Here is a 24,467-nt window from a genome sequence, read left to right as displayed (position 1 = left end):
AGCAATAGCCTAGAGTAAGGGCAAATGTTTATGTCCATACAAAAAGCAATTTATAAAAATAGGAGGAAAAAAACAAAATCAGTTTTACCACACACATAACTGAGACCCTTGAGGGACATCCATGTATAGTGTATGATGTGCATACGTCTGATGCAACTTCAGGAAGACAGATTCTAGGACTTCTCGTGGTAAAGAGAACAGGACCTCTCATTCCCCAAGAACTGAAGACAACATGACAGTTGAGATAAGGGAATTTAGATATATTTAACTAAATCTATTTTTAGTAATTTGTCAAAATAGATGTTATAGATGAGTATGCGTAGATGGTTGTAATTTAGTTTATAAAACACAGGCACACATATCTATGGAGAGTAGATGCTTTATTTGTTATTATCACCAGGTGTTATCATGTGTTTGACTCAAAAGGAAAGCTGTCAGGCAAGTTACATGAGATGATCACCAAATACATGACATGCTGTACTCCCTCAGTGTGGAATAAATGTCCCATCTATTTCATAGTCCTGGAAGATAATCACATACGAGTTAAATAAGAGGTTAATGCTTCTCATTCCAAGATGAAGCAATTTCTAGTACATCACATAGATTTATTGTAAAACATTATATGTCTATAATTGACAAATGATTACATTACCATTTATTTATAAAATGATTACATTACCATTTATTTATAAATATATGAAAGGTAGATCTAAGTATCTGTTTATCTTTTCTAGATCTAAGCATGGAATTCTCACCCAGCAGGCTCAGATTCATTTCTTTCTTACTTTTCTAGTGATAAAAGTATAACTTAAAGTAGAACAAATATTAATATCTGGAATAATTTAAAGAATCATGGCCACAAGTTGTGGCTAGATGTTAGGAAGCCATTTTCTAAAAAGCATAGCTCATCTAAAATAGAAATTAGCTGATCTGTGAGGCAGTGATCTATTTTACTTGACATGGCCCTGCATCTTGTATATACATTTTTCTAATTTGGGAAGGGGAAGGGAAATAACAAAATGCTGAAACTAGGATACAGGTTGACCCATTGTAACAATGGCATATACAAGACATTATGTTGAAAATGAACTTTACAACTTAGGGAGTGAGGGGGAGGAGGGGAGGGGAGGAGAGAAGGGATGGTAGGAGTAAAAAGGAGGAGGTAACAATGCTCCATAGGACATGTACTCATCACTGTACTCATGTAACTGTAATCCCTCTGTATACTATTTTTTACAATGAAAGAAATTTTTAAAAAGATGTTCTAAGGACTACTCAAAAGGTATATTTTAGAGATGATCTGTGTTAAAATAGAATCAAGAATTCCATAATATTAAATATCACACTAGATTTAGAAATGCATTGCTTAAGTCTTAGCCTTCCTTGAGTAAAGCTGTATTCTTACTTTTATTTTCTAAGAATGTGTTTCCTATATCCATGTAAATTTAGTTTCCTTTGAATTGTACCATTCTTTTTTGATATATATCCTTTTATATATACACTGATACTTGTTTCCATGTAAAACTGCAATGTGATTTCTATAACATTTATTATAACAAAGAAATGAGAAAATCTAAAAACCTTGAATTATATAATTTCTGAGCTCATAAACAGATCTAGTACATGACAGTTTGCTGTTTTATTCCTCCAAATAATTCATTCAGTATGATTAAAAAAATCCCTGAATCATCTATCAGATATTCCCACCTGACAATTTTCACAATATTTTTATTCATGACATTTTATCACAGATGAAATTTTATTTGAATTAGGCTCCAGATTAGGCAAAAATGAGTTATATTTGAATCATTAAAAAAGAGGAGCTATAACATATTACCATACCTATCAAGTTTTGCGATACCAGCTATGCTTCCTTAGAAATTACCATCTTTGTAGTCTATAGTCCATGATGCCCCAAATGTAAGAATTCATGTATAAGTTATACTTCTTTAAAAAAATTTTATTCTCAAGGTGATATACAGAGGGGTACCAGTTATATAAGTAAGGTAGTGGTTACATTTCTTAATGAGCTCTTGCCTAATGCTTAAAACAATTAGACCAGAAAAAATATAAAACAGTAAAGTGACTGGGTGAACAGGGGTAACACATAAACACTTCCTTCAGTATCAGCATTTTTTTGTGCATTATTGGTTTCCTCCTGTATTTAGGCCAGTTGGTCCAGATTAATAAGTACTTATTTTACCATTGGCCAAAGATATATGTCCTAAAGATAATCTTAGTAATCATATCTTTCCATCTTCCCTAGACTCTCATTTTTAAAATGATCCAAACACTGTAAAAGATGTTTCAAATAGATTCAAGCTTTAAGATGTTTATGAAACACAGATAAATCTCTTTTTTCTGGAGGTAAAATGTTTCCCTTTCATTCAATCCAGGAAACTTTACAAAAATTGTAGTACTTAGCAGATGAGTTGTAAGTAGAGTAGTACTCAAATTTTAGACTCCTACATAATTGTCCTCACTACTTTTGTTTTTTCAAAATCAGCTTTACTTGGACTCTACATTTTGTAACTCATGGTTTCATCAGGTTTTTAGTACCATTAGAGTACCTGTTATCTCCTTGATAAAGTAACTTAAATTCTTCTCACCTGAAGGGCCAAAGTTCAATAATAAGCACCTTAACCATCAAACTTGTATGATGTTAGATATGAAGCATTTCATAAAATGCAGGGATTTTGTGTACACCAGTACTGCCTAAACTTACAATATTAAACTTTTCCAAAAAGGTACAATGAAAAAAAGGATCTTTCTTCCCCCAACAAGCCTTCCCAAGGCCAAAAGAATACAGACAATATTATTCTTGTCCTCACAGTATGAAAATGTAAGCAATAAAATTAAGAATCCAGTAAAATAGTTCAATGTGTGGATAGCTTTTATGTTAACTGCCAATCTCCAAAGACATATCATGAGATCTTATTTCTGAGGGCTCACAGAAGATTAACGTTCAGAAAAAATATTATCATCTCATTCTATTGTTCTGGCTGATAGTTAAGTGGTTAACTTTCCAGTTTCAGTATTATTTTCTGATTTACTAAGGGCTTACCTACTATTGGCTGTTTTATAGAAGCCATATTTTATAAGTTCCCACTATCTAAATAGTCATAACTGTTATAATTCCTTAGAGATATTTCATTAAGTTCTGCATCCATGCATAATAAATGTTAGCATTCTTGCTATCAGGTTTGCTCATTGCCCTTTATTTTTAGTTTTGGCTTGTTTGCTTGTTTTGCATTATTTAAGAAGATATCACTGGGGTAATTACTATTTGAGATGCCTCAGGGTGGGGATTGTGATTATATGGAAGCTTTGATCTTCCCTTGACAGCACATGGACCACTGTCCTCATTCCTCCAAAACTCCATACCTTTCTTAGATATTCAGTAGAGGCCAAGATAAATTTCTCTGCTCTTCCCTTCCTTGTTCTCGGGCTTTGGTATACAGATACCAGGGTGAGGTTAAAGTGCAATATTAAAAGAGAAACCTGGAGTGAACAGCAAAGTGTTAAACCATAAGGCAGGTCTGGTCCATTTGAAGGAAGAAAGAAAGGAAAGATAGAATAGGTAAAAAACCTCAGGCTGGTTCAGCTCTGGAAATGGCTTAGTATGTCTAAGAATGACCTCTGACACAAAGATTGTGATTAAAAATGTCCCTCACCATATGGCAGTGGTCACACCCTAGCATCCAGTGCCATGTGCATTCATTAGGAAAAAGTATAGTATGGTACTAAAAGTACAGTAAAAACTATAGTACCATAATGTGCTTGCACACACATACACACATAGAGAAAGGCAAAATTTTATCTCCCAGGAATTTAGAATTGAACGAAGGGACTCAAGTCTTGTATGTCAAATACTTCTGTACCCAGAGGCTGTTTCAAAACAAAAATGGGGAATCCATGACATTTCCAAATTTCCTCAGAAAGACACAAAAATCCACCTACTTAAAAAATAAAGTAAAAAGAAATTATATAGTCAGAGAAATATAAATTTAAATATTTGTGGAACAGAAGGCAAATAGATGACCCTTGGAATGTATATATGTATCTGGTAAAATGGAAATTTCCATATTTGTTCAATACAGTATGTTCATGCAAACACACTCATGTAAGCCACTAAGCAGAGTTCAATACTTCCTAAGAAGACACATTGTGTGCTATGGAGAATGAGAATAGATATTTATAATAGATAACCCTTTGAGACAAGTAAGTAAGCAACTATGAACTAAACTGTTGCCTTTCTTTAGCAATTCTGGAGTAGAAGCTTTGCCTATATCATAGAATGTTAGATAGAATTGACAACACAGAGGCTATAACAAAACTAAGAACCAAGAACAATTGCAAAACAAATGGTAGGATGATTTAAAGCCATAGACTAAAGGTTAGTGGCATATGAGACAGAAATTCAGAAATTCAGCAACTGATTCTGATTCAATTAGCTGCACAAACTTCTCATTACTTATCCTTCAAAGTTTCAGTTCAATAGAAATGATTAGATATGATGTATTAGAACTGTTGTAAGGACACAGTGCTGGGTGTCTTTAGCAAATAATGATAGATGGATAGCAGTTGTTTTTACTGCTGTTGCTTTTTCAGCTTAAAAAGAAAACGAACATGATTGTAACAGTAAAATAATTCTGCAAGTTTGCCTTTACATTTTGTGGTGTGTGTGTTTGTGTGTGTGTGTGTGTGTGTGTGTGTGTGTGTGTGTGTGTGTGTGTGTGTGTGTGTGTCTGCATGTGTGTCTGTGTCTGTGTCTGCATGTGTGTCTGCTGGTCCTCTTGGTTAAACTCGGGGCCCAAACACTGTTCCTGAGCTTTTGTGCTCAAGACTAGCACACTTTTGCTTGAGCCACAGATCCAATTATGGATTTTTTTGGTAGGTAATTGGAGACAAGCATCTCATGGACTTTGCTGGCCAGGCTGACTTTGAACTATGATTCTTAGATCTCAGCCTCTTGAGTAACTAGGATTACAGGCGTGAGCCACTGGTGTCTGGCAGATTGCCTCTGTTTTTAAAAGCTGTTTCTTGATTCTAAAATAATTTTATTTACAAATTCTCAATTGCTACACCAGTAACTTGGTGTAAGACTTGTAACTTCTCGGTCTCCTATAGTGTGATGATTGCTATTTGTTTTCTATTATTAATGGTATTTAATTCCTCATTGGAATAAGATTGAATAAGTTGATACTAGTGGCATATATTTAAGTATGTCTACAATGAACTTTTTCTCCTAAAAATATTTGTGCTTTGAAATGAGAAATGGTTTTTCATGTGAAATATAGTAATAAGGGTTTTCTAATGTTTCACATTAAGTTTCATACTAAATGTTTATAGAAGAAATATTTGTAATTTTATTACCAGCTTCAGTATTTATCAATTTAATACTTAGTGTATTGCATAATAATAACATGGGGAATTTAAATATTAAAATATTAAATAATCATAGGCTAAATCTTGTTTTCTGTCTGTGTATTATAATTCCAAGTGAAATGCAGTTTGGTACATGTGAATGGAGAGACTTCATTTATTGTTCTCCTTTTACTAAATGTAATTATATGAGCCATTCAAAAATGGCAAAATTAGAGAAGTCATTCTCCTGTTATAGGTGGGGAATACAAGAATAATGAATAATAAATAAATAATAAATAAAGATTCATTAATATCTCAACTACTTCTACAGTTACTAGGACATGCAAAATGTATTTATGGGAAAGTAATGTAAATATTTCTAACTCTAAATGATTATATATGTGAATCATGCCTATGATGCAAATCTGTTGTTTCGCCACAAATTTAAGTTCACTACATTAATCTCTGTGGCTCTTTGTGGGTATCTACAGAGAAATGATGCTTGACCCCTGCAGATACCAAATCTGCAGTTTTTCAAGTTTCATTTTAAAAAGCCATGTTTTTTTAATAGGGCCTGTGATTGCTTATAATGCTTACTGTGATATAAATAGTACAAAATGTTGGAATATTGCATTATTTATGAAACAATACAGAAAATATAGTGCTTTTTAAGGAATAGGCACTTTAATATATATATATATATATATATATATTTAATTTATAGTTGCTTGAATCCAGAGATTTAGCCAACCAATTGTACAAGCAAATAACATTCAGTAATGCTTTGATTTTGATTAACCTTAATGATCAGGGAACTATATTCCTGTGACATAATCATGGACCAACATAGACTAATTATTCAATGTGATATACAACATCAAAAGTATAAATGATAAAATGATAGTTATATCAACAAAATGCATGAGGTATTTGACAAAATTCAATGCCCTTTACATTAACATAATTATAGATATTTTGGAATTTATTTTTTATTTTTATTTTTTTTTGTCGGTCATGGGCACTTTCCCTGCGCTCTTCAGCTCAAGGCGAGCGCTCTACCGCTTGAGCCACAGCCCCACTTCCGGTTTTCTGGTGGTTTATTAGAGATAGGAGTCTCATGGTCTTTCCTGCCTGGGCTGGCTTTGAACCATGATCCTCAGATCTCAGCCTCCTGAGTAGCTAGGATTATAGACGTGAGCCACCAGCACCCGGCTGGAATTTATAATAACTGTATTATAGATATTGTCATGACATATTCAATTGTACAACCTGAAATTTTATCTTCTATGATCAGGAATAATGCAAGAATTCCCAAACTCAACATATCCACTAAATATAATACAATAAATAAATCCAGAAAAAGACATCAAAACCAGAAAGGAGGAAGTACAATTACCTCTGTTTGTAGATGATATGTTCTAATATGTAAAATATGGAAGAACAATAAACACAAACACATTTAAAACCAATATACAAATTCAGTAAATTTGCGGAATACAAAAATTGACATATATTTCACCATATTACTATATACCTGTAATAAACTGTCCAAAAACTAAGGTAGGTTATTTCATTTATAATAGCATCAACATGAATGAAATAGTTAAAATTATACACTATAAAAGCTAAGGCCTTCTAAGTTATTCGATACGTTATACAACAAGTAAATAGGACATTGTGTGTTCATGAATCAGAAGAGCTTATATCGTTAAAATATCCACGCTAACTAAACTGATCAACAGATCAATCTAATTTTTTCACAATTTCAATGATAATTTATAGAAGCGAAAAGTATCTGTAATTTAAACAAAAATACAAAATACCATGAATATCCAAAGTAATTTACAGAAAGAAACACACTACAAACAAAGTAAAATTAAAGCTGCAATAAACATTGTTGTGCTGGTAGCTTTAGTGTGGTCTTGTTTGTAAACATTTGGGTAAATGCCCAAAAGTGGGATTGCTGGGTCATAGGGGAGTTCTATGTGAAGTCTTTTGAGGATGAATGAATCAAGAAAATGTGGTATATATACACAATGGATTTCTATGCCTCCATCAGAAAGAATGACATTGCCCCATTTGTTAGGAAATGGAAAAACTTGGAAAAAATTATATTAAGTGAAGTAAGCCAGGCCCAAAGAAACATAGGTCCCATGGTTTCCCTTATTTGCAATATCTAGTATATGTATGAGTCAAGCGGAAAAGGTCAGATAATGTGATGTCAGGAAAATGAACCCTTAGATATGTATTTTAATGTTTTTTTTCTTTCATGAATGTGTTTCTAACGCATTTATAAGATTATCTCTTTGTTGCTTTGTATGTCCCTCCCCCACAGTATAACCCCTGCTTTCACTATATTTGATGTCAGTATAACATGTGGAGGAGATGGGGAAAAACCAGTTGTTTAAGGATACAGGTGGACCTGTTGCAACAATGAGAAGTACAAGTTGTCATGTCCAAAACGAGCTTTACAACGTTGGTGGGGGGGGGGGTGGGGGGTGGGGGGGAGGGGGAGGAAGGAGAAGGATTGGGATTGGGATTGGGGGGAGGGGGGAGGCTGGGAAGGGATGTGAAGGGTAAACAAAGGAGGAGGCTGCAATGCTTGGTAAGAAATGTACGCATTATCCTGCCCATGTAATTGTAACTCCTCTGTACAGTATGTTCACAAATAAAATTAAATTAAATTAAAAAAAATAAAATTAAAGCTGTATTGTATTTGGATAAAAGAAGATATAAAGTTTAACACAATAAAACAGAATAGAATTTCCAGAAACAGAAATTCTATACATATGTAGTCAAATAATACTCAGTAAGGGTTTCATGAAAAAAACTCAATAATATAATTCACACAATTATATCTAGAAGTGCTCATGACAATAAATAACATACGCATAAGTACTGATTACTTGTCTGTGACACTAAAAGAACAAGCTGTAAAAGGGAAAATAAACAATTGGATTTTCACCTAACTAAAAATGTTCTACACAGTAAAGAAAATATTAAAGTGAAACATCAAATTACAAATCGGGTGAACATGTGTATAATTAATTAATTTTAATGGAAGTGTTAATAAGCACTTAACATATCCTATAATATGAGAATATCTTAGGACACATCATTGGAATAGAGTTTGAAACAATGAAGGAAATGGATAATAAATGTAAATTAAAAAAAGATGAAGAATGATGTAGAGGAATTATATCATGCTTTGTACTCTAATATAGATGGATATCCAAAATCCTAGAAGATTTTTTTTATAATGCTAAGTGTCTAGGATAGATCTTGGACTATTTCTAAGTATATAATATTGAAATAACTTGTTTTTACCTGGTGTAATCACAGATGGAATGCCTTGTATTGAATATAAAGTATAGTAACAACTGATTTGCTTTTAAAATTTATATGATAGTGCTTTTCATAGGATTATAAGAATATGATGATACCTAGTATTTCACATAATTTCAGTGTATATTTCACAATAGACAAAATGCAATACTGATTTTCTCTTACATTTTAGCATCTTATAATTGGATATTAACAATATTGTATTAAACTTGTCAAATCAATACACAAAGAAAAGAATATAAAACAGAAATACCTTACAAATAGAAATACTAATTTAGATGATGAACTAAATTTAAGGGTACTTATAGAATTTTACATAACAAAAGAAAAAATTCATGCTTTAATGTACTATGTATTTTTCTATATAAGTAATGTAGAGGTTTTAAGCACTTCCTATGGGATATATAAAAGTTTAACTTCAAGGTAGTGCCTATGTTATGATTTTTCTTCTGTGATTTTAGTTACATTTTAAAATCTTTATTCATCACTGCAAATAGAGTGACTTAGTCTTATGTTCACAGATCAACAAATCAATAAAGCAGTAAATCTTTAATATCTGTATTTTATTTTTAGTGTTCTGAGTTTGACTCAAGGGAAAGTCATCAAAAGAGGAAAACTATCTTCCACATACAAATTGCAGGATGAATAGCTTATGCTGGGAATTGATAGCTCCTAAAAATGTGTACTTTCAAGTAGGTGATGGAATTATTGGGAAACAGGTTGTCCTTAACAGAGTTCTTCACCTTTAATTCATCTCTAACCCTGTTTCATGTCCTCTTTTGGCTTTGGCTCTATTTATCATCTCAGGATGGTGGTGGCAAGTCAGAGAAAAACCAACTGCCTCTATTGGTTATTATAGATGAGTAAAAGGATAGTAGAACTCTGATACATGATTAAAATTATAAAACCAAATATTCCTTAATCATTGGAAGAATTATAATTTGGAGTCATTCTTCACTGTTTAATTATCAAAGGTTCATTGTAGTCCACAAAGATTCACGTATCATGAGTTGCAATTTTAATTACCTCTTGCAATTATTCTCCTATATTTGTATTGGCCAGAATTCAGAATCCATTTTTTTAAATTTTGTTAATATTTTTATATTTAAGTAGTTGTACACAAGTTTATGAATACAATGCATCTTGCTCAACATCATACATTTCAACATTCCCACTCCAACCCTTCCCTAGCTTTTCTTTTTGCTATTTAACAAAGCAATTTATGTATATAATGTATCTTGATCTGTGTCATCCCTTTAACAACTTCAGCCTCCTTTGATCTGCCCTTTGTCTCACTAAGAGTAAATACTTGGCCATTAGCAGCATCTGTCGTAGCAATACAAATAATTCATAATATGTCATATACTATTTCATTAAACTAACATTTCAACTTTATCATTTTTAATTTTAAAATCTTGTCACTTTAACAATGATTGATAAAATATTCATATTATAAGACATCATTATAAAAACCCTTTTGAAACTCAGATACTTAATGTGTAATTTTGAGTTTAATCGCTATAACATATCCATGGGCCTAACCAAAAAAGTAAATACAATACCAGGGAAGCTGGGAAATATGTAAAGCTACCAACAAAACCATGTTCATTACAGCATTACTTACAATAGCCAAGATACAGAATCAGCCCAGATGCTCCTCAAGGGACAAATGAATCAAGAAACTGTGATATATAAATACACAATTAAGTTCTACTCATCCATCAGAAAGAATGATATTGCACCATTCATTTGGAAATTTAAAGATTTGGGAAAAAAATTACATTAAATGAAGTAAGCCAGACTTAGGGAAACACAGGTTGCGTGGTTTCCCTCATTTGTGGTAGCTAGAATATGCCTATAAATTTTTAAGTAAACACACTGGATGGTAAGAAAGGAGTTAAAAGGAATTAATTTTAATAGACTCCATGGAGAGTACAAATAGTATAATTCTTTAAAAAAAACTAAAAAGTCACTCTGGACCCAGTGGCTCATGCCTGTAATCCTAGTTACTCAGAAGGCTGAGATCAGAGGATTGCAGTTCCAAGCCAACCCAGCCAGAAACATCCCTGTGAGACTCTTATCTCCAATTAACCACTCAAAAACCAGAAGTGGCACTGTTGCTCAAGTGGTAGAGCTTTAGCCTTGAGCACAGTGAGGCTCAGGGACTGCACTCAGGCCCAGAATTCAAGCCCCACAACTGACCAAAAAAAAGAAAAAAAAAAAAGACAAAGTTAAAGCTCAACAAAATAATTACCAGGAAATGGGTTATAGAAATTGAGAAGGGTGGGGCCAAGGGGAGAGTTATGGAAGAGCAAGAACTCAAGGTAAGGGATGGGTTGAAGTGAAGATATTGACATGGTGATACAGACTGAAATGCATTGTACCCATCACCTGCTTTGTTGAATTGCAAAACATTCAATGCATAGCCTAAAATAAAGGAGAGGGAAGAGGTGGTGTGGGAGGGATGGGCCAGAATGTGGAAAGAATGACAGGGATCAAGATGTACTGCATTCATAAACTGCTTTGGTGAATGGCAACACCTTTGTACTACTCCAAAGATAATAAAAATATTCAAAAAATCCAAGAAAATCAAACAGTTCTCAAAGTCATTATTACTTTAAAACAATTCATAAAAATATTCTGTATGATTTCCTTAGTAAGACGTTAAAACTCCTTATTTCACTTACATTTTAGTCCATCCAGGTCCTAATTTATATAAATTTATGTAAGTAAATGTAACATGTAAAATAAAATAAAAATACTACAGTGGAATTTGAATAAGCATAATTTGTATGCTCATACTCTTTCTTCTTTGAAATAAATTAGCTCTGCTTGTATACAAGCTCTTATATGAGTAAATGTGTATATTTAATATATCTTATGTTTGTGTGTATATATAATCTATCTCTATATGTAAATCTCTATGTATATACCCATTTTAGATTAGAAAATATAGCTTTGAAAAGAATTCTAAGACCAGTGCTATAGGTTATAGATTGTTTGGCAAGTAGTACAATTTTAGGCAATCACAGGAATATTTATGGACGAGTTTAATGTCTGGTATAAAGAAGAAGAAATAAACAGCTAACTGCAAAATCTTAAAATTTTTTACATTGTCTTCTGAATTATTCAAAAGATATAATCCTTAATTGCTCTTATGTAGAAGGGTAAAAATTAATTTTACTTACTTATGAGTCTATAAATAGGCAGACTATGAAATTAAATACTTAGATGTATCAATCTAAATTTATCATTTGAGATGGAATTTAACTCTATTGGATATGAACTTTGTAGGCCCAGCTTCTTCAATGGCCTTTTCTAAGTTCCAAATACATTCTAAATAAAGAGGATGTCATTGTAGAGAAAGAAAAATAATTACCTTCAAGTCAAGGAACAGCTTTGCCCTCCCTCTTCTCTTCTCTCCTTAAAATAAGACAAATCAAGTATATCATTATCAAATTTCTTTATTGGCAGTCTTGTGGTTTGTTCTTAGAGCCTAGCACTCTACTCCAGATACATGGCTTTGGCCATTTTTTCCTTAGAATATTTTTCAAGGAGTGTCTCATCAATTGTTTTTGGATTTGTCCTACAAAGCAGTCCTCCCACATGTCTCCTTCATAACTAGGATTACAGGCATGCTGTACCATTCTGGGCCATGAACTTTCTGCAATTCACGTACAAATGACAAATTATAGGTTAACAAATAATTGAAAAGTTATTCATAAAAATAGAAATTAAGTGCTAATATGCATCTAAAATGATTCATAAAGTAGTTGGTTTTCTTTTTAATAATTGTATATTTATTATGTGAATTAAGAAAGAATTCTGAGGCATAATTGTGGGAAAATTGCTTACAGAATATTAATAAGAACAAACTTCCCACGGGACCAAAGGAAATTAATAAATGGGCAAAGGAGCTAAAATAGCTCTTCTCAGAAGACATAAAGTGGGGGGGGGGGGCTAGGAAGGTAGCTCAGTGGTAGAGTGCTTGCCTTGCATGCATGAAACCCTGGGTTCAATTCCTCAGCACCACATAAACAGAAAAAGCCGGAAGTAGGGCTGTGGCTCAAGCGGTAGAGTGCTAGCCTTGAGGACAGAGAGGCTCAGGGACAGTGCCCAGGCCCTGAGTTCTAGCCCCAGGACTGGCTAAAAAGAAAAAAAAAGAAAAAAAAAGAAAAAAAGAAAAGAAAAGAAAGAAAAAGAAGACATAAAGCGGCCAATACACATATGAAAAATACTCAAAACCTTTAGCTACAAAGCAAATGCAAATCAAAACAGTGAAAAATCTATCTTATCCAGTAATCATAGCCAACATCAAGAATATTATCAACAAGGAAAGCTGGTGTGGATATACATGAAAGGATGCTTGTTATATTTTTGGTGGAAAGGTAAATTAGTACAATTCCACAAAGAATTGAAAATAGAACTACCTTATTACCTAGTAATATTACTACTGAGAATTTATCCAAATATTACAAATCAGAATCCAGTAGAGACATCTGCATACATATGATCATTTCTGCAGTATTCATCAGAATACACACACACACATACATACACACACACACACACACACACACACACACACACACACACACACACACAAGAGATGCCCTACAATTGAAAAATGAGTCAAGAAAATTGGTATGTAAATTGGATTTAATAAATAAATTCAATTCTACTGTATAGAATTATACATGAATTACAAATTGAATATAAATTGTAAATTGAGTGGTTATTATAAATATAATTCCATCAGAAATTTTAATTTATTCATTCTTCAGGAGTAATAGTATTATGTCACTTTCAGGGAAATTCTGGGCCTTAGATGATTATATTAAATAAGTCAGGCTCAGAGAGACAAAAAGTGTATATTTTCTCCCATATGATGAAGGGACATATAAAATCCCTTCATGTGGAAACACACTTAGGCAAAATTATTGTTTGCATTTTTTAATTTTTAGTCTTCCTAAAGTGTAGAGAATGTAGTTACTTTTCCTAATAAACATATTCACAATCTCTTTTTAAAAGTGTTTATCATAAGGTAGTATATTTTCTGCAGCCAAAATGGTTTCCTATTTCTTTATCTTTTAATGGACATCATTTAGGGCTTAATTTACTTAATGATCTCTCTGTAGTCAAACATTTTTTGTTATGAGTTTGCCTAAACTTGATAAAAATTTGAACAATTATTTTAATTAGTAAATTACAGAGCAATTATCAGAATAGTAAGCATCAATTAAATTTTGTAATGGATTCATATTTTATTTTATTCATTCCATTTGGCTTAAAATAAGACAAAACTAACTTACCAAGTATGTTCATCTTGATTTGTAAGCCAGACATTTTGTGGTTCTTTAAATCTCGTGGACTCAAGGAAAGAAAGCAATTCCTTTTTCTTTCTGTTCCTTTTCTGGTCTTTTTCCGCCCTTCCTTCCTTCTTTCCTTCCTTCCTTCCATCTTCCTTCCTCCCTTTCTTTTTTTTCCCCAAAAGTTATCTTTATTATTCACTTTAGATTTTCTGAAAGCGGTTCCATGACTCCTGTTCTTCTTTGTTTAAGTTTGCGGATGCAGCTTGAAGATTTTTTTTTTTTAATTTTAGAGATTCAGCATCTGCTTCCCTGGATTTTCAAAGTTCTTACTGAACATTATTTTCTTGGAACGTTACTTTTGTATCCATATGTTTAATTTCATTATGTTCTACACGGTTATTTGAATATTCTTTAATCTTTAGAGATCTTATACTGCATCTGAACATTTATTCCAGATATTTCAATGGATATTCCTTTAATTTTCTCAAGACCTTTCTTGTGTGTTAAAATGTTTTAGAATACGTCTTGTTGTTAGAAAATATCTGATCCTTCTTTTATAGTGTGATTCAATTTCGCTTTCCTATTCCTCTTTTGTCCAAGGTCTATTTGCCTTTCTTTCCTCCCTTCTTGGACTCAGCAGACTCGGTGTCACTGTCTTTCTTGGGGCGTTTCTTGCCTTCTTTCTTGCTGCCTTTCCTGTTTTCTTTCTTGATGTCTTTCTTGATGTCATCCTTTGACTCATTGTCTCCACTCCCTCTCTTCTTTTCATTCTTTTTATATTTTTTGTCCTTTAGATCTTTCTTACCCTTTTTATCACCTCCCTTTTCACCTTCAGACTCTGTGTTTCCCTCTTTGCTCTTCTTCCCACCTTTGGCATTTTTCTGAGCGCCCTTCTTTAAGGCAGCTTTTTCGTCCTCAGAGCCTGTCGTGGACTCTTTGCTCTTTGCATCCTTTTTGCCCTTCTTGGTGCCCTTCTTCAAGGCCGCCTTCTCGTCTTCGGAGCCTGTCGTGGAGTCTTTGCTCTTTGCATCCTTTGTGCCCTTCTTGGCGCCCTTCTTCAAGGCGGCCTTCTCGTCTTCGGAGCCTGTCGTGGAGTCTTTGCCCTTTGCAACCTTCTTGTCTTGCTTGGAGCCCTTCTTTAAGGCCGCCTTCTCATCTTCGGATCCTGTCGTGGAGTCTTTGCCATTTGCATCCTTTTTCACTTTCTTGGCGTCCTTCTTTACGGTATCCTTCTCATCTTCAGAGCCTGTGGATGAATCTTTGCCCTTCTTTAGTTCTGCCGTCTTCACTTTGGGCTCTGATTCGGAATCGGATTTCCCTTTATGTGCTTTCTTATTGACTACTGGAGAGAAAGATTTTTTTGAATCTTTAGAATCACCCATGGAGGACTGAGATGGTTTCTGGGGAGGCCTCCTCCTGGCAGCTAAATAAACAGATGGTCTTTCGGAAATTCTCATTAAAGAACGGTGCATCCATAAGGGTGGTCTATGCATTCCCAATCTTCCTTCATCAATTACCTGAAATGTTTGTCCAATTAATGATGAGAAAATTGTTTTAAACAATCTTTCCTAACACACAACAAATTGACTTTAACCCTTCACATAGACTAGATTTTTAAGAAAAGGTGGGTAATTTATATCATTTATATATGCTTTTTTTTTTAATTGAACATTGTTAAATAAATAGATGCATCCTTTGGTACCTACATTCAATCCATGTTCGAGAGGCTATTCTATTTTTTTTACCCTGCTACTGATAAATCTTGAAATGTCTAGTTTTTCTTTTATTTCTAAAGTAACTCATAAATTAATTATGTTCAAAGACTTAGCAGTTTCAGTTTAAGACATATTCTGATCTGTATTCTCACTTTTAACTTGTCTGGAAATTAGGGGAACACCTGTAGTTACATGAAAAAGTTTGCAATTCCTCCTGTTTGATTAGTTATAAATCACATATCACTATGTGGATAACTGAAATTAGAAAATATGTATTTTTCAAGGCTTGGGATGACAGAGTTTTTCATCTTTTAACCAATTATTTGCAAAAATCAAATGGTTAAAATAGTTAATTTTAATACAAGTGTCAAAAATACAAAGCTAAATAATTAGAAAGGAAAAGAATACTAATCACTAGTGTTTGGATTCATTTCCTAAAATAAAAAATAATTGGTGATGCTTTTAAGTATGGGAGGACATATCTTTATACATCTTTTCCATGATATCTCAGGAACTACTGAGAAATTATTTTATTCCACTTTTCAGACTCCTGAATTCCAATATTATGGGAGATAATCTACAGGTCACAATACAACTAGATAACTTCAATAAGGGAGTTACTGTCTCTGGTGAACTATTCCTGAATATTCATATAAACTGTAAGTTAGAGTATTCAGTTCCCATGGTTCTTAAACATCTTTTTATACAATGCAAGGCTGCTGAACATAGTTAACATGAGAAAAGCGATACAAAGAAATGCAAGTAAAATGGATACAGTTTCTTCCAATTGTAGCATTAGAATTATTTTTAAATTATTTTTAAATATCCTAGCTAAGGGAGCAGCCATATGTGATCTTTACTTAAATTGAAATGTTTCTGAAATGTAAACTTTAATTCTTCCTTTGTAGTAGGCTGATTTCCAGTGTTGATAGTCTCTTTGACATGCAGATGTCTATCCTCTACTCACCAGCACTGAAACCTTAGACTTAGATGCTTAGATAGTTCGATACTTTATACTTAGACTAACACATGATTTCATAGGCTCATTGCTAGTCAGAAATTAAACTAGTATTAATAGGCAAATAATGTTTTCAACACTTACAGGAGCTGGACTGTCACTTTGTTGGGAAGGTATTGATCTCTTTTTTTTTCCTGGGCGAGGTGGTTTGGGAAATGCCAAGCCAAAATGTTGTTGATTCCATGATTTTTTACTTAATTCACTGACTAAAATGTGGGAGATAAAATGTGCTTTCGGTAAATAGAGTTTTATCAAAGTTGAAAATGCCAGTAAGTATAATACATATCATGCACATAAGTTATTTGAATTATAGCTTAATTTACATACTAATGTTAAAGATTCTGTATGATAAGCATAACAAAAGAAAAATTATTTTTTATAAAATTTGATGAGACTTATATAGTCATCATAAAACTAATGTAATCTGTAATACAAATGCGGAGAAATATTAGTCCTTTTTTCTTTTATAACTTTCTCTTCCAGTCTAGAGTGTACTATATGTTCTTTTGGTTAGAATATAATTCTATTAAGAACACAAAATATGTTAACTTCTTTTGTATTTCTCAAATTGCTTCACAAAATGCCTAACAGAAAATAGTGAGTAATATGTGATTGAATCTAAGTACTGTAGCATTTAGTTAACATTTGTTTTCCATGCTATAAAGGTGTAAATCCTGTATATACAGGGACCACATTTTTACTGGTGACGTGCTATAAAAATCATTGTGATTCCATCTTAACCCAGCAAGAATGGCCATCATCAAGAAAACCAACAGTAACAAATGCTGGCAAGAATGAAGAGAAAGATAGGCTTATATATATCGGTGAGGATATAAACTAGTACTACTAGTATGAATATTCTTCAAAAGACTAAGCATAGAGTTACCCTGTAATCCAGTGATACCACTTGTGGCCCTTTATGCAAATGATTCCACATCAGTATGCAACAAAAGGTCCTACACACCCAAGTTCATCATAACACAGTTAACAATGGCCAAGTTATTTGCAATGTATATGTATATGCATGTGTATATATGTGTATATACACAAATACATATATATATATATATATATATATATAATATATGTCTGTAAGTGTACAATGGAATTGTATGCAATCATCAGGAAGAATGAAATGAAATTTGATCATTTGCAGGAAAATGGATAGTTCTGAAAAATAACATATACTGAGTGAACTAAGCCAGACACAGGAAACCAAGGGTATATATTCTCTTGCAAAAGTGGATTTCAGTCCCCAAATGCAACCCCCATAGAATAACACACAGAGTTATATGCTTATGTATGTATATATATGAATATATACGTGTGTGTATTATATATGTGTGGTTTAGTTGACTTTTGTGTATATACACAGGAGTAAAATTTTATGGAGTAAACTTTTTGACCAATTATTGAAAGTTTCAAAAACTGAATGTCAGATTATAAGAAGGACTAGAGAGACAGAGAGGGAGAATACATGAATGGGAAAAGAAACAGGAGACAAATATAATAAGAGTAATCAGTGTACATTTATAATAAAGGAAGTAGAAAATGTGAAATTAATCTGGGGGGAAGGGACAGGTAGGATGGAGGAAAATAATGGAAGGGGTGACTGATCACGAGGCACTGAGCACGTTCAGGAACACATTAATTTGTAACCTCTTTGTATAACCTCTTGAAGTTCAGAAAAAATATAAAAAGTAAGGAATTATAAAAGAAAATCAAGGCCCAGTTAAAAAGTATTAAAATGATTAAAATTCAAATAAGTATTAATGCCAAGGGTATTTGTGAGTAAATGTAAAAGAAAGAAAAGAGAAGTTGACAAAACATCTACAGAATGGTGACCATAAGGATGTAGTTACTTTGGAAAAAGTTACCTGACCCCCCACCCCCAAAATTAGTAAAGCTATTTATGTTAGAAACAAGGCAATAGAGAATGCTATGATTTGTACAAGAGAATATACTTTACTTATGAATCTCCTAAATACAATATTGAAACAGTATAAACAACTTACAGAATGAAAAAATAATACTGCTTACATAATAAAATTTATAGCTGTAAATAAAAATTTACAACTTAAATTCTTTAAGCTCAATATATGAGGGAAAAACATTTGTTCACCAAAATATTTGGCTTATCTTTTAAGGAAATGTTTCTGCCAGTTATATTGGATGCATCTACCCAAAATCCAGTATGAGAAGTGGGGTGAGAGGCTGTGTATCAAGTTTCTACACTGAGTTTCAAATAGAAGAACAATCTGTATGTTACTGAATCTATTTGCTTAATTTTACTTAGATTTAAAACCAAAAGTACATAGATATAGAAAATATTCACTGAATCCAGAAGAAAAGTTCTTTTGGAAGGAAAATATCTACCATGCAGTGTATTCCATGACCACTAATAGTCCTGAAAGTCACTATTCATGTTTTAAAATAAATATTAAACATCTCACCTGGGATATAATTATCATATGATCCGAAGTTTACTTTTTGGCTATTAAAATAAAAGAAAAAAGTTTAGATTATTTTATACAATTCAGTTTGTTTAATGACCATTGTTATATATAAGCAGTTATAACAAGTAGCTAACTATTTTACATTCTCCAATTTCCATTATTATACAAAATAATATTAACTCTAGGATAGTAGAAATGAATAAATATGTGTCCAAACATCACATCTGAAATATATGTGTGTTCCTATAAGAAAATTAAAATTATTCACAGGGAAATAACAGAACACACACAACATACACACACACACATACACAGTGTGTATCCATCTATATGGAAGTTCACAAATACTTGGATAAAATGTTTACTCTAGCTTTATTTCAATAATCCAATAACTTATTTAACTGTCCAACACAAAAATTAACTGGGAAGTAATTACGTAAGGGAGTGGTACTTGGAAATCTACAAAAATGAGTTTCTGATACTACAACATGACAACATGGATACACCAGATATATTCTACTGAAAAAAATATCAAAAGATATGAAACTATACTATAGTGTTTCTCTTTGCATCTCAAGACTGTCTGTATTAGCAGGCATTTGTGGGGAGGAAGCAATATGTATTATTGAGTGGGATTTAACGTAGTGAAACTTCCTGCTGGGCTCAAAAACGTCTATATATATCTTAGGGTTGATTTCAAATTAATCAAAAAATCAATGAAATTTGGCTTTCTTGCATTTTACAGAGATTTTTATATTAGCTCAAATTATTAATAAAATGAGTACTTTTAAGTACCCAGGTCTGCTTGTGAGAACATCTTTTGTCTTGCCTTCCTAGGCAAGGCATATATTCTTTTAGAATCAGATCCATTTGGATTCAATTTTTGATATTTCTTTGATAAATAAAGTATTAAAAGTTATAAACTCAGTGCTTCTTACAACCTTGTTTTGGAAAAAAGTGGATGAGCATGTGAATATATATGCATTTCCATTCGTTTAAATTAAGCTTCTTAAGGCTAAGAAAGTTCTAATTTAATGACTTTCATGCAACTATTAAGTCAGGTTTGGTTGTGTTTTAATATGACTAGTGCTTTTATTAAGGTCTCTGGTCTCACTTTCTCTCCACAGCCCACCCCCATCGGTCTTTGTCTGTCTATAGCATTTCTTCATATTACTAAAAATAAAATGGATAAAGTCATCTATTTGCCTTAACTCGAAGCATATATGATCAGTCTTTTCCAAAACATTCTCAGTACCTGAGATTTTTTAATATAAAGATGGTTTCTAATTGTTAGCAATGAGGATTGTAATGTGCTCATGATTTAGAAAGGGAATGGGATTTAGAGATAGTTACTTGCCAGTTCTGGCTCTCAAATTCAGGACGTGTGCTCTTCCTTGACTTTTTCACTCAAGGCCTGAACTCTACCATTTGAGACATACCTCTACTTCTGATTTTTGCTGAAAAATTGAAGTTAAGAGTTTCTCAAATTTGTCCACTCTGGGTTGCTTTGAATTGTAAACCTCAGATTTCAGCCTCACGAGTAACTAGGATTACAAACATGAACCACCAACACCACATAAAATTCTGAAAAAATAATTCAGGTTCCCAATGTAGGACATATCGGGACTTTATTTTTTTCAAAGAAATGTACATGTCTACAGTACTGACAGAGAAGGTTATTTTTAAGGCATACATATTTAACCAACTTTGTACTTTCTTTCAGTCTTGAAAAAATTCAACCTGTATAAAAATGCATGTACTTTTTTCTTGCTGTTTTTGGACTGGACATGTATTAAAAATATGCAGGAAAGTCAAAGGCCAAAGATTTTAAGCAATATGATATTTCTCAGTTTTATGGGAATTGTCACCAGACAGTTCTATTTGTGAACCTATTCCTAGATAATCCTGCCATCATGCTTGAAGTCTGTAGGTTTTGCATTAGTGGTAGAGGAAATAAGACCATGAATGACTTAGTGGAAAATTTTCCAATTACTAAGTGTTGCCTGAGTCAATCCGGCTCAAGGTGTAGTTTATAAGATCAAAGCCAGTGCTTGTTTTCTTGCTGAAGGTTGGTTCTATGGGAGGTGAGGTTTTCTTTTCCTGATAATTTCTCAAGGAGTTTCTCTACATCATGTTATTTTAAACCCTTTACCCATGAAACATTTTGCAATGTTTGAAAATATTTTTGTTATCATAATTATAGAGGAGTGTGAGATGATACTGCATACCTAGGGAGAGGCTAGGGAGGCTGCTAAATGTCTGAACTGCACAGAATACTGAAATCCTGCACTCTAAACTCCACACCAACAAAGGTAGAGCAGGTCAACCTGTCATTAGTGCCAGGGTTAACAAACCCTCTTATAAACGATGGGAAGTCTCCATTCTAACACAGTTAACAGAAGGCACCTTAGAGAGGGAAATATGTAATGTTTACAGTGTAGATGAGCACTGATGGTCATTTATATGGATTTTATATACCCTCCCTGATTTCAAATCTTTTAGCCCTTTTAACTGTTGCAATGAAAGTGCTGATTTGATCACTACAACCTGAGTTCAGAAACAAAGGCAAGTAAAGGTAAAACTATCAAAGGAGGACTGGATGAATTCAAACAGGAAATGAGAAGAGGCAAACATATAAAATAAGACAATAGAGAAAAGAACAGCTTCTCAAATTTCCTGTGACAAATAGATTGGGAGTTGCCACTCAAGTTGAATGAAATATGTTAATTTGTTGCTGGATTTTGATTTCTTTGGTTAATAGCAATGTCATTAGATTATGACTTCTACCATATTTTCTTTCTCCAATAACAAAAGAGTCTAGGTATTACACAAAATAATCATCATAAACAAAGTTATAAAAACAAATGTAGTTAATCATTATGGAGAATTTCTTTAAAAGAATCATACATTGTTCATGATTGCAATACAGAAATCCCATTGATACTGTATGATGCTTAAGCTTTTCTTTCTTCCTTCCTACCTTCCTTCTTTCCTTCCTTCCTTCCTTCCTTCCTTCCTTCCTTCCTTTTTTCCTTCCTTCCTTCCATCCTTCCTTCCTTCCTTCCTTCCTTCCTTCCTTCCTTCCTTCCTTCCTTCCTTCCTTCCTTCCTTTCTCTCTTTCTTTGTTTATTTAGTTAGTTGCTAATTTTGGGGCTTGAACTCAGGGCCTGGGTGCTGTCCCTGGCCTCTTTGTACTCAAGGCTAGTGCTCTACCACTTGAGCCACAGCACCACTTCTAGTTTTTCAGTGGTTAATTGGAGATAAGAGTATCAAGAGGATTTTCCTACCCAAGCTGACTTCGAACTGTGATCATCAAATCTCAGCCACCTGAGTAGTTAGGATTATCAGTGTGAGCCCCCAGCACCTGACTATACTTAAACATTTTTAAATTATGATGATTTAGTGTTATTCTAACATGCCAGATAACAGATCATAGTTTAATTTTAAATTAAACTTTATCAAGATTGCTCTAAGGCAGTAGGCAACAACACTTAAGGTAAGAATATTTTAATTGATATACTTTTGGATCATCTTCTGTTTAATAAAAGTATTTCTTTTTAAAAATCCTCCAAGACTCTATTTTGTATTTCAAAGTTTTAGTACCTTTGTTCTTTATCTTGTGCAAAAAAAGATTGACAGATTGAAAATTATTCTTTTCCTATCGCATTTCTCCAAAAATGTTAGACATAAAAAACAATCAACTATTACTCTCAATGTCTCTATCACATATTCAGTACTTCTCAAAGGAGATGTAATTTATCAATTGGCTTGTCTTCTTTCTGTAGCGATACAATGTTTATCCTGGAGGTTTAAGAAACCTGACCCATATCCTTTGCATTAGCCTTCCTCAGTGATTGTGATGTTTGTAATATTACTAGAAATCTCCAAATGCCTCCAATGGCGCAGAACTGTGTTGATTCAATTTTCTATTTCTCAGAATACAGTGTGATAAAAAAAAAACACCTAGGTATTCCGGGTGGGTTTTTCGTTTTTGTTTTGTTTGTCTGTTTTTAAAATATACTGTTGAAACTGGAAGAGAATGAGAGAATGGGTAACATTGTCCAAAATGAAATGTACTCATTGCCTGACCTATTTAACTATAACCTCTCTATACATCACCTTTAAAATAACAAAGAGTAAGGAAAAATTTTAAAATAATATATTTTTGTAAACCCATCCGTTTTCCTGAAGTAGAGTAAATAGGTAAGCCTTAGAAAAGAAATAGCCAGTGACATTGCTGGAGAATACATTACTGTAAAAGATTTGCTCTTGCTTCTGAAAGTTATGGTAATAATACAATAATAAATAGTTTGTAATAATAAGCTAGCTGCAACATTTGTTAGTTTAAAACCTAATATTTGACCAAAGGACTTACAATCTTGGTACAGACATTTCTCCCACCTATGACTTGCCAGGATGTAAGTAATGTGAACTTAGATTCATGACGTAAGAGTGACATCATAATGACACCCAGAACCCAAGGGAAATAACAAGAAGAACCACTCTGTTCTCCAACGTTCTAAGATTAGCATTTACTTTCACCTACTAGTACTGAGTAAAATTTAAAATTACTGAATGACTTTTTACTTTGGTAAATATTTCTTACAGTTTTGATGTATGAGCACATGTAAAGGGAAAATCACCATTATCTCTGAGGACGATCTTAAACCGAATTTCATTTGTGGATCATGTGTATTTTGTCAAATCCATTGACTAACTACATGTTGTTTTATGTTCTTAAAATTCTGGATTGTTCATCTCACAGACATGTATTTTAAGCAAGGCTAAATTTGAATTAAAATTATAATCTCACAGATCTGGGTCAGTAGAGACACTGACAATTCTACCCAACTAAAAGAAGACTACAGGTTCTATATAGACAATAGTTATTGACATTGCTCTTTGTCTTTTCTCCCCCACTCCTGAAAGGGAACAGTTTCTTAGATGAATTTCAGATGCTATTAAAGATCCTGTATAAAAATTTCAGTGGGCTAACTCAATTTCTCTTGTCTCGGTGATGTTAAAGACCCTACCACAGGAGCCTTCTATCAAAAAGACTTTTGTGACCCAATTGTTTGTCTTTCCACTGACTTAACAACATAAGTTCTGATATTTCCATACAAAGGATCATTTACTATACAAAGTATGATATCTAAATCTACATTTCAGTTAGAACTACATGTTTATACTTTGCTTATAAAATGTATCTATAATATTCTTCTGGTATTAACATATACTCAGATGCAATTAATAA

General features: G+C 32.9%; 1 protein-coding gene and 1 long non-coding RNA gene across 2 annotated transcripts; both read right to left on the bottom strand.

Annotated features, from left to right (window-relative positions):
• Positions 1-3,406: 3,406 nt before the first annotated feature.
• On the bottom strand, positions 3,407-14,052 carry LOC138819490 (uncharacterized). Its single transcript, XR_011369464.1, has 3 exons — positions 14,025-14,052; positions 12,092-12,135; positions 3,407-3,501 (listed from the first exon to the last, which is right to left on the bottom strand). It is a non-coding gene; the product is annotated as an uncharacterized lncRNA (long non-coding RNA).
• Positions 14,053-14,173: 121 nt separating this feature from the next.
• On the bottom strand, positions 14,174-23,655 carry Cylc2 (cylicin 2). The gene is made up of 4 exons (XM_070011010.1): positions 23,589-23,655; positions 19,211-19,251; positions 16,842-16,963; positions 14,174-15,541 (listed from the first exon to the last, which is right to left on the bottom strand). The coding sequence occupies exons 1-4, from the start codon at positions 23,603-23,605 to the stop codon at positions 14,627-14,629; spliced, it is 1,095 nt and encodes a 364-aa protein (XP_069867111.1). The 5' UTR covers positions 23,606-23,655; the 3' UTR covers positions 14,174-14,626.
• Positions 23,656-24,467: the final 812 nt, after the last annotated feature.

The sequence above is a fragment of the Dipodomys merriami genome, unplaced genomic scaffold (assembly GCF_024711535.1).
Source record: "Dipodomys merriami isolate MVZ:Mamm:240054 unplaced genomic scaffold, mDipMer1.0.p SCAF_11, whole genome shotgun sequence".
In the NCBI taxonomy this organism is placed as follows: domain Eukaryota; kingdom Metazoa; phylum Chordata; class Mammalia; order Rodentia; family Heteromyidae; genus Dipodomys; species Dipodomys merriami.
Note: the sequence above shows the minus strand (reverse complement) of the source record. Positions and strands in the feature narration are given on the sequence as shown.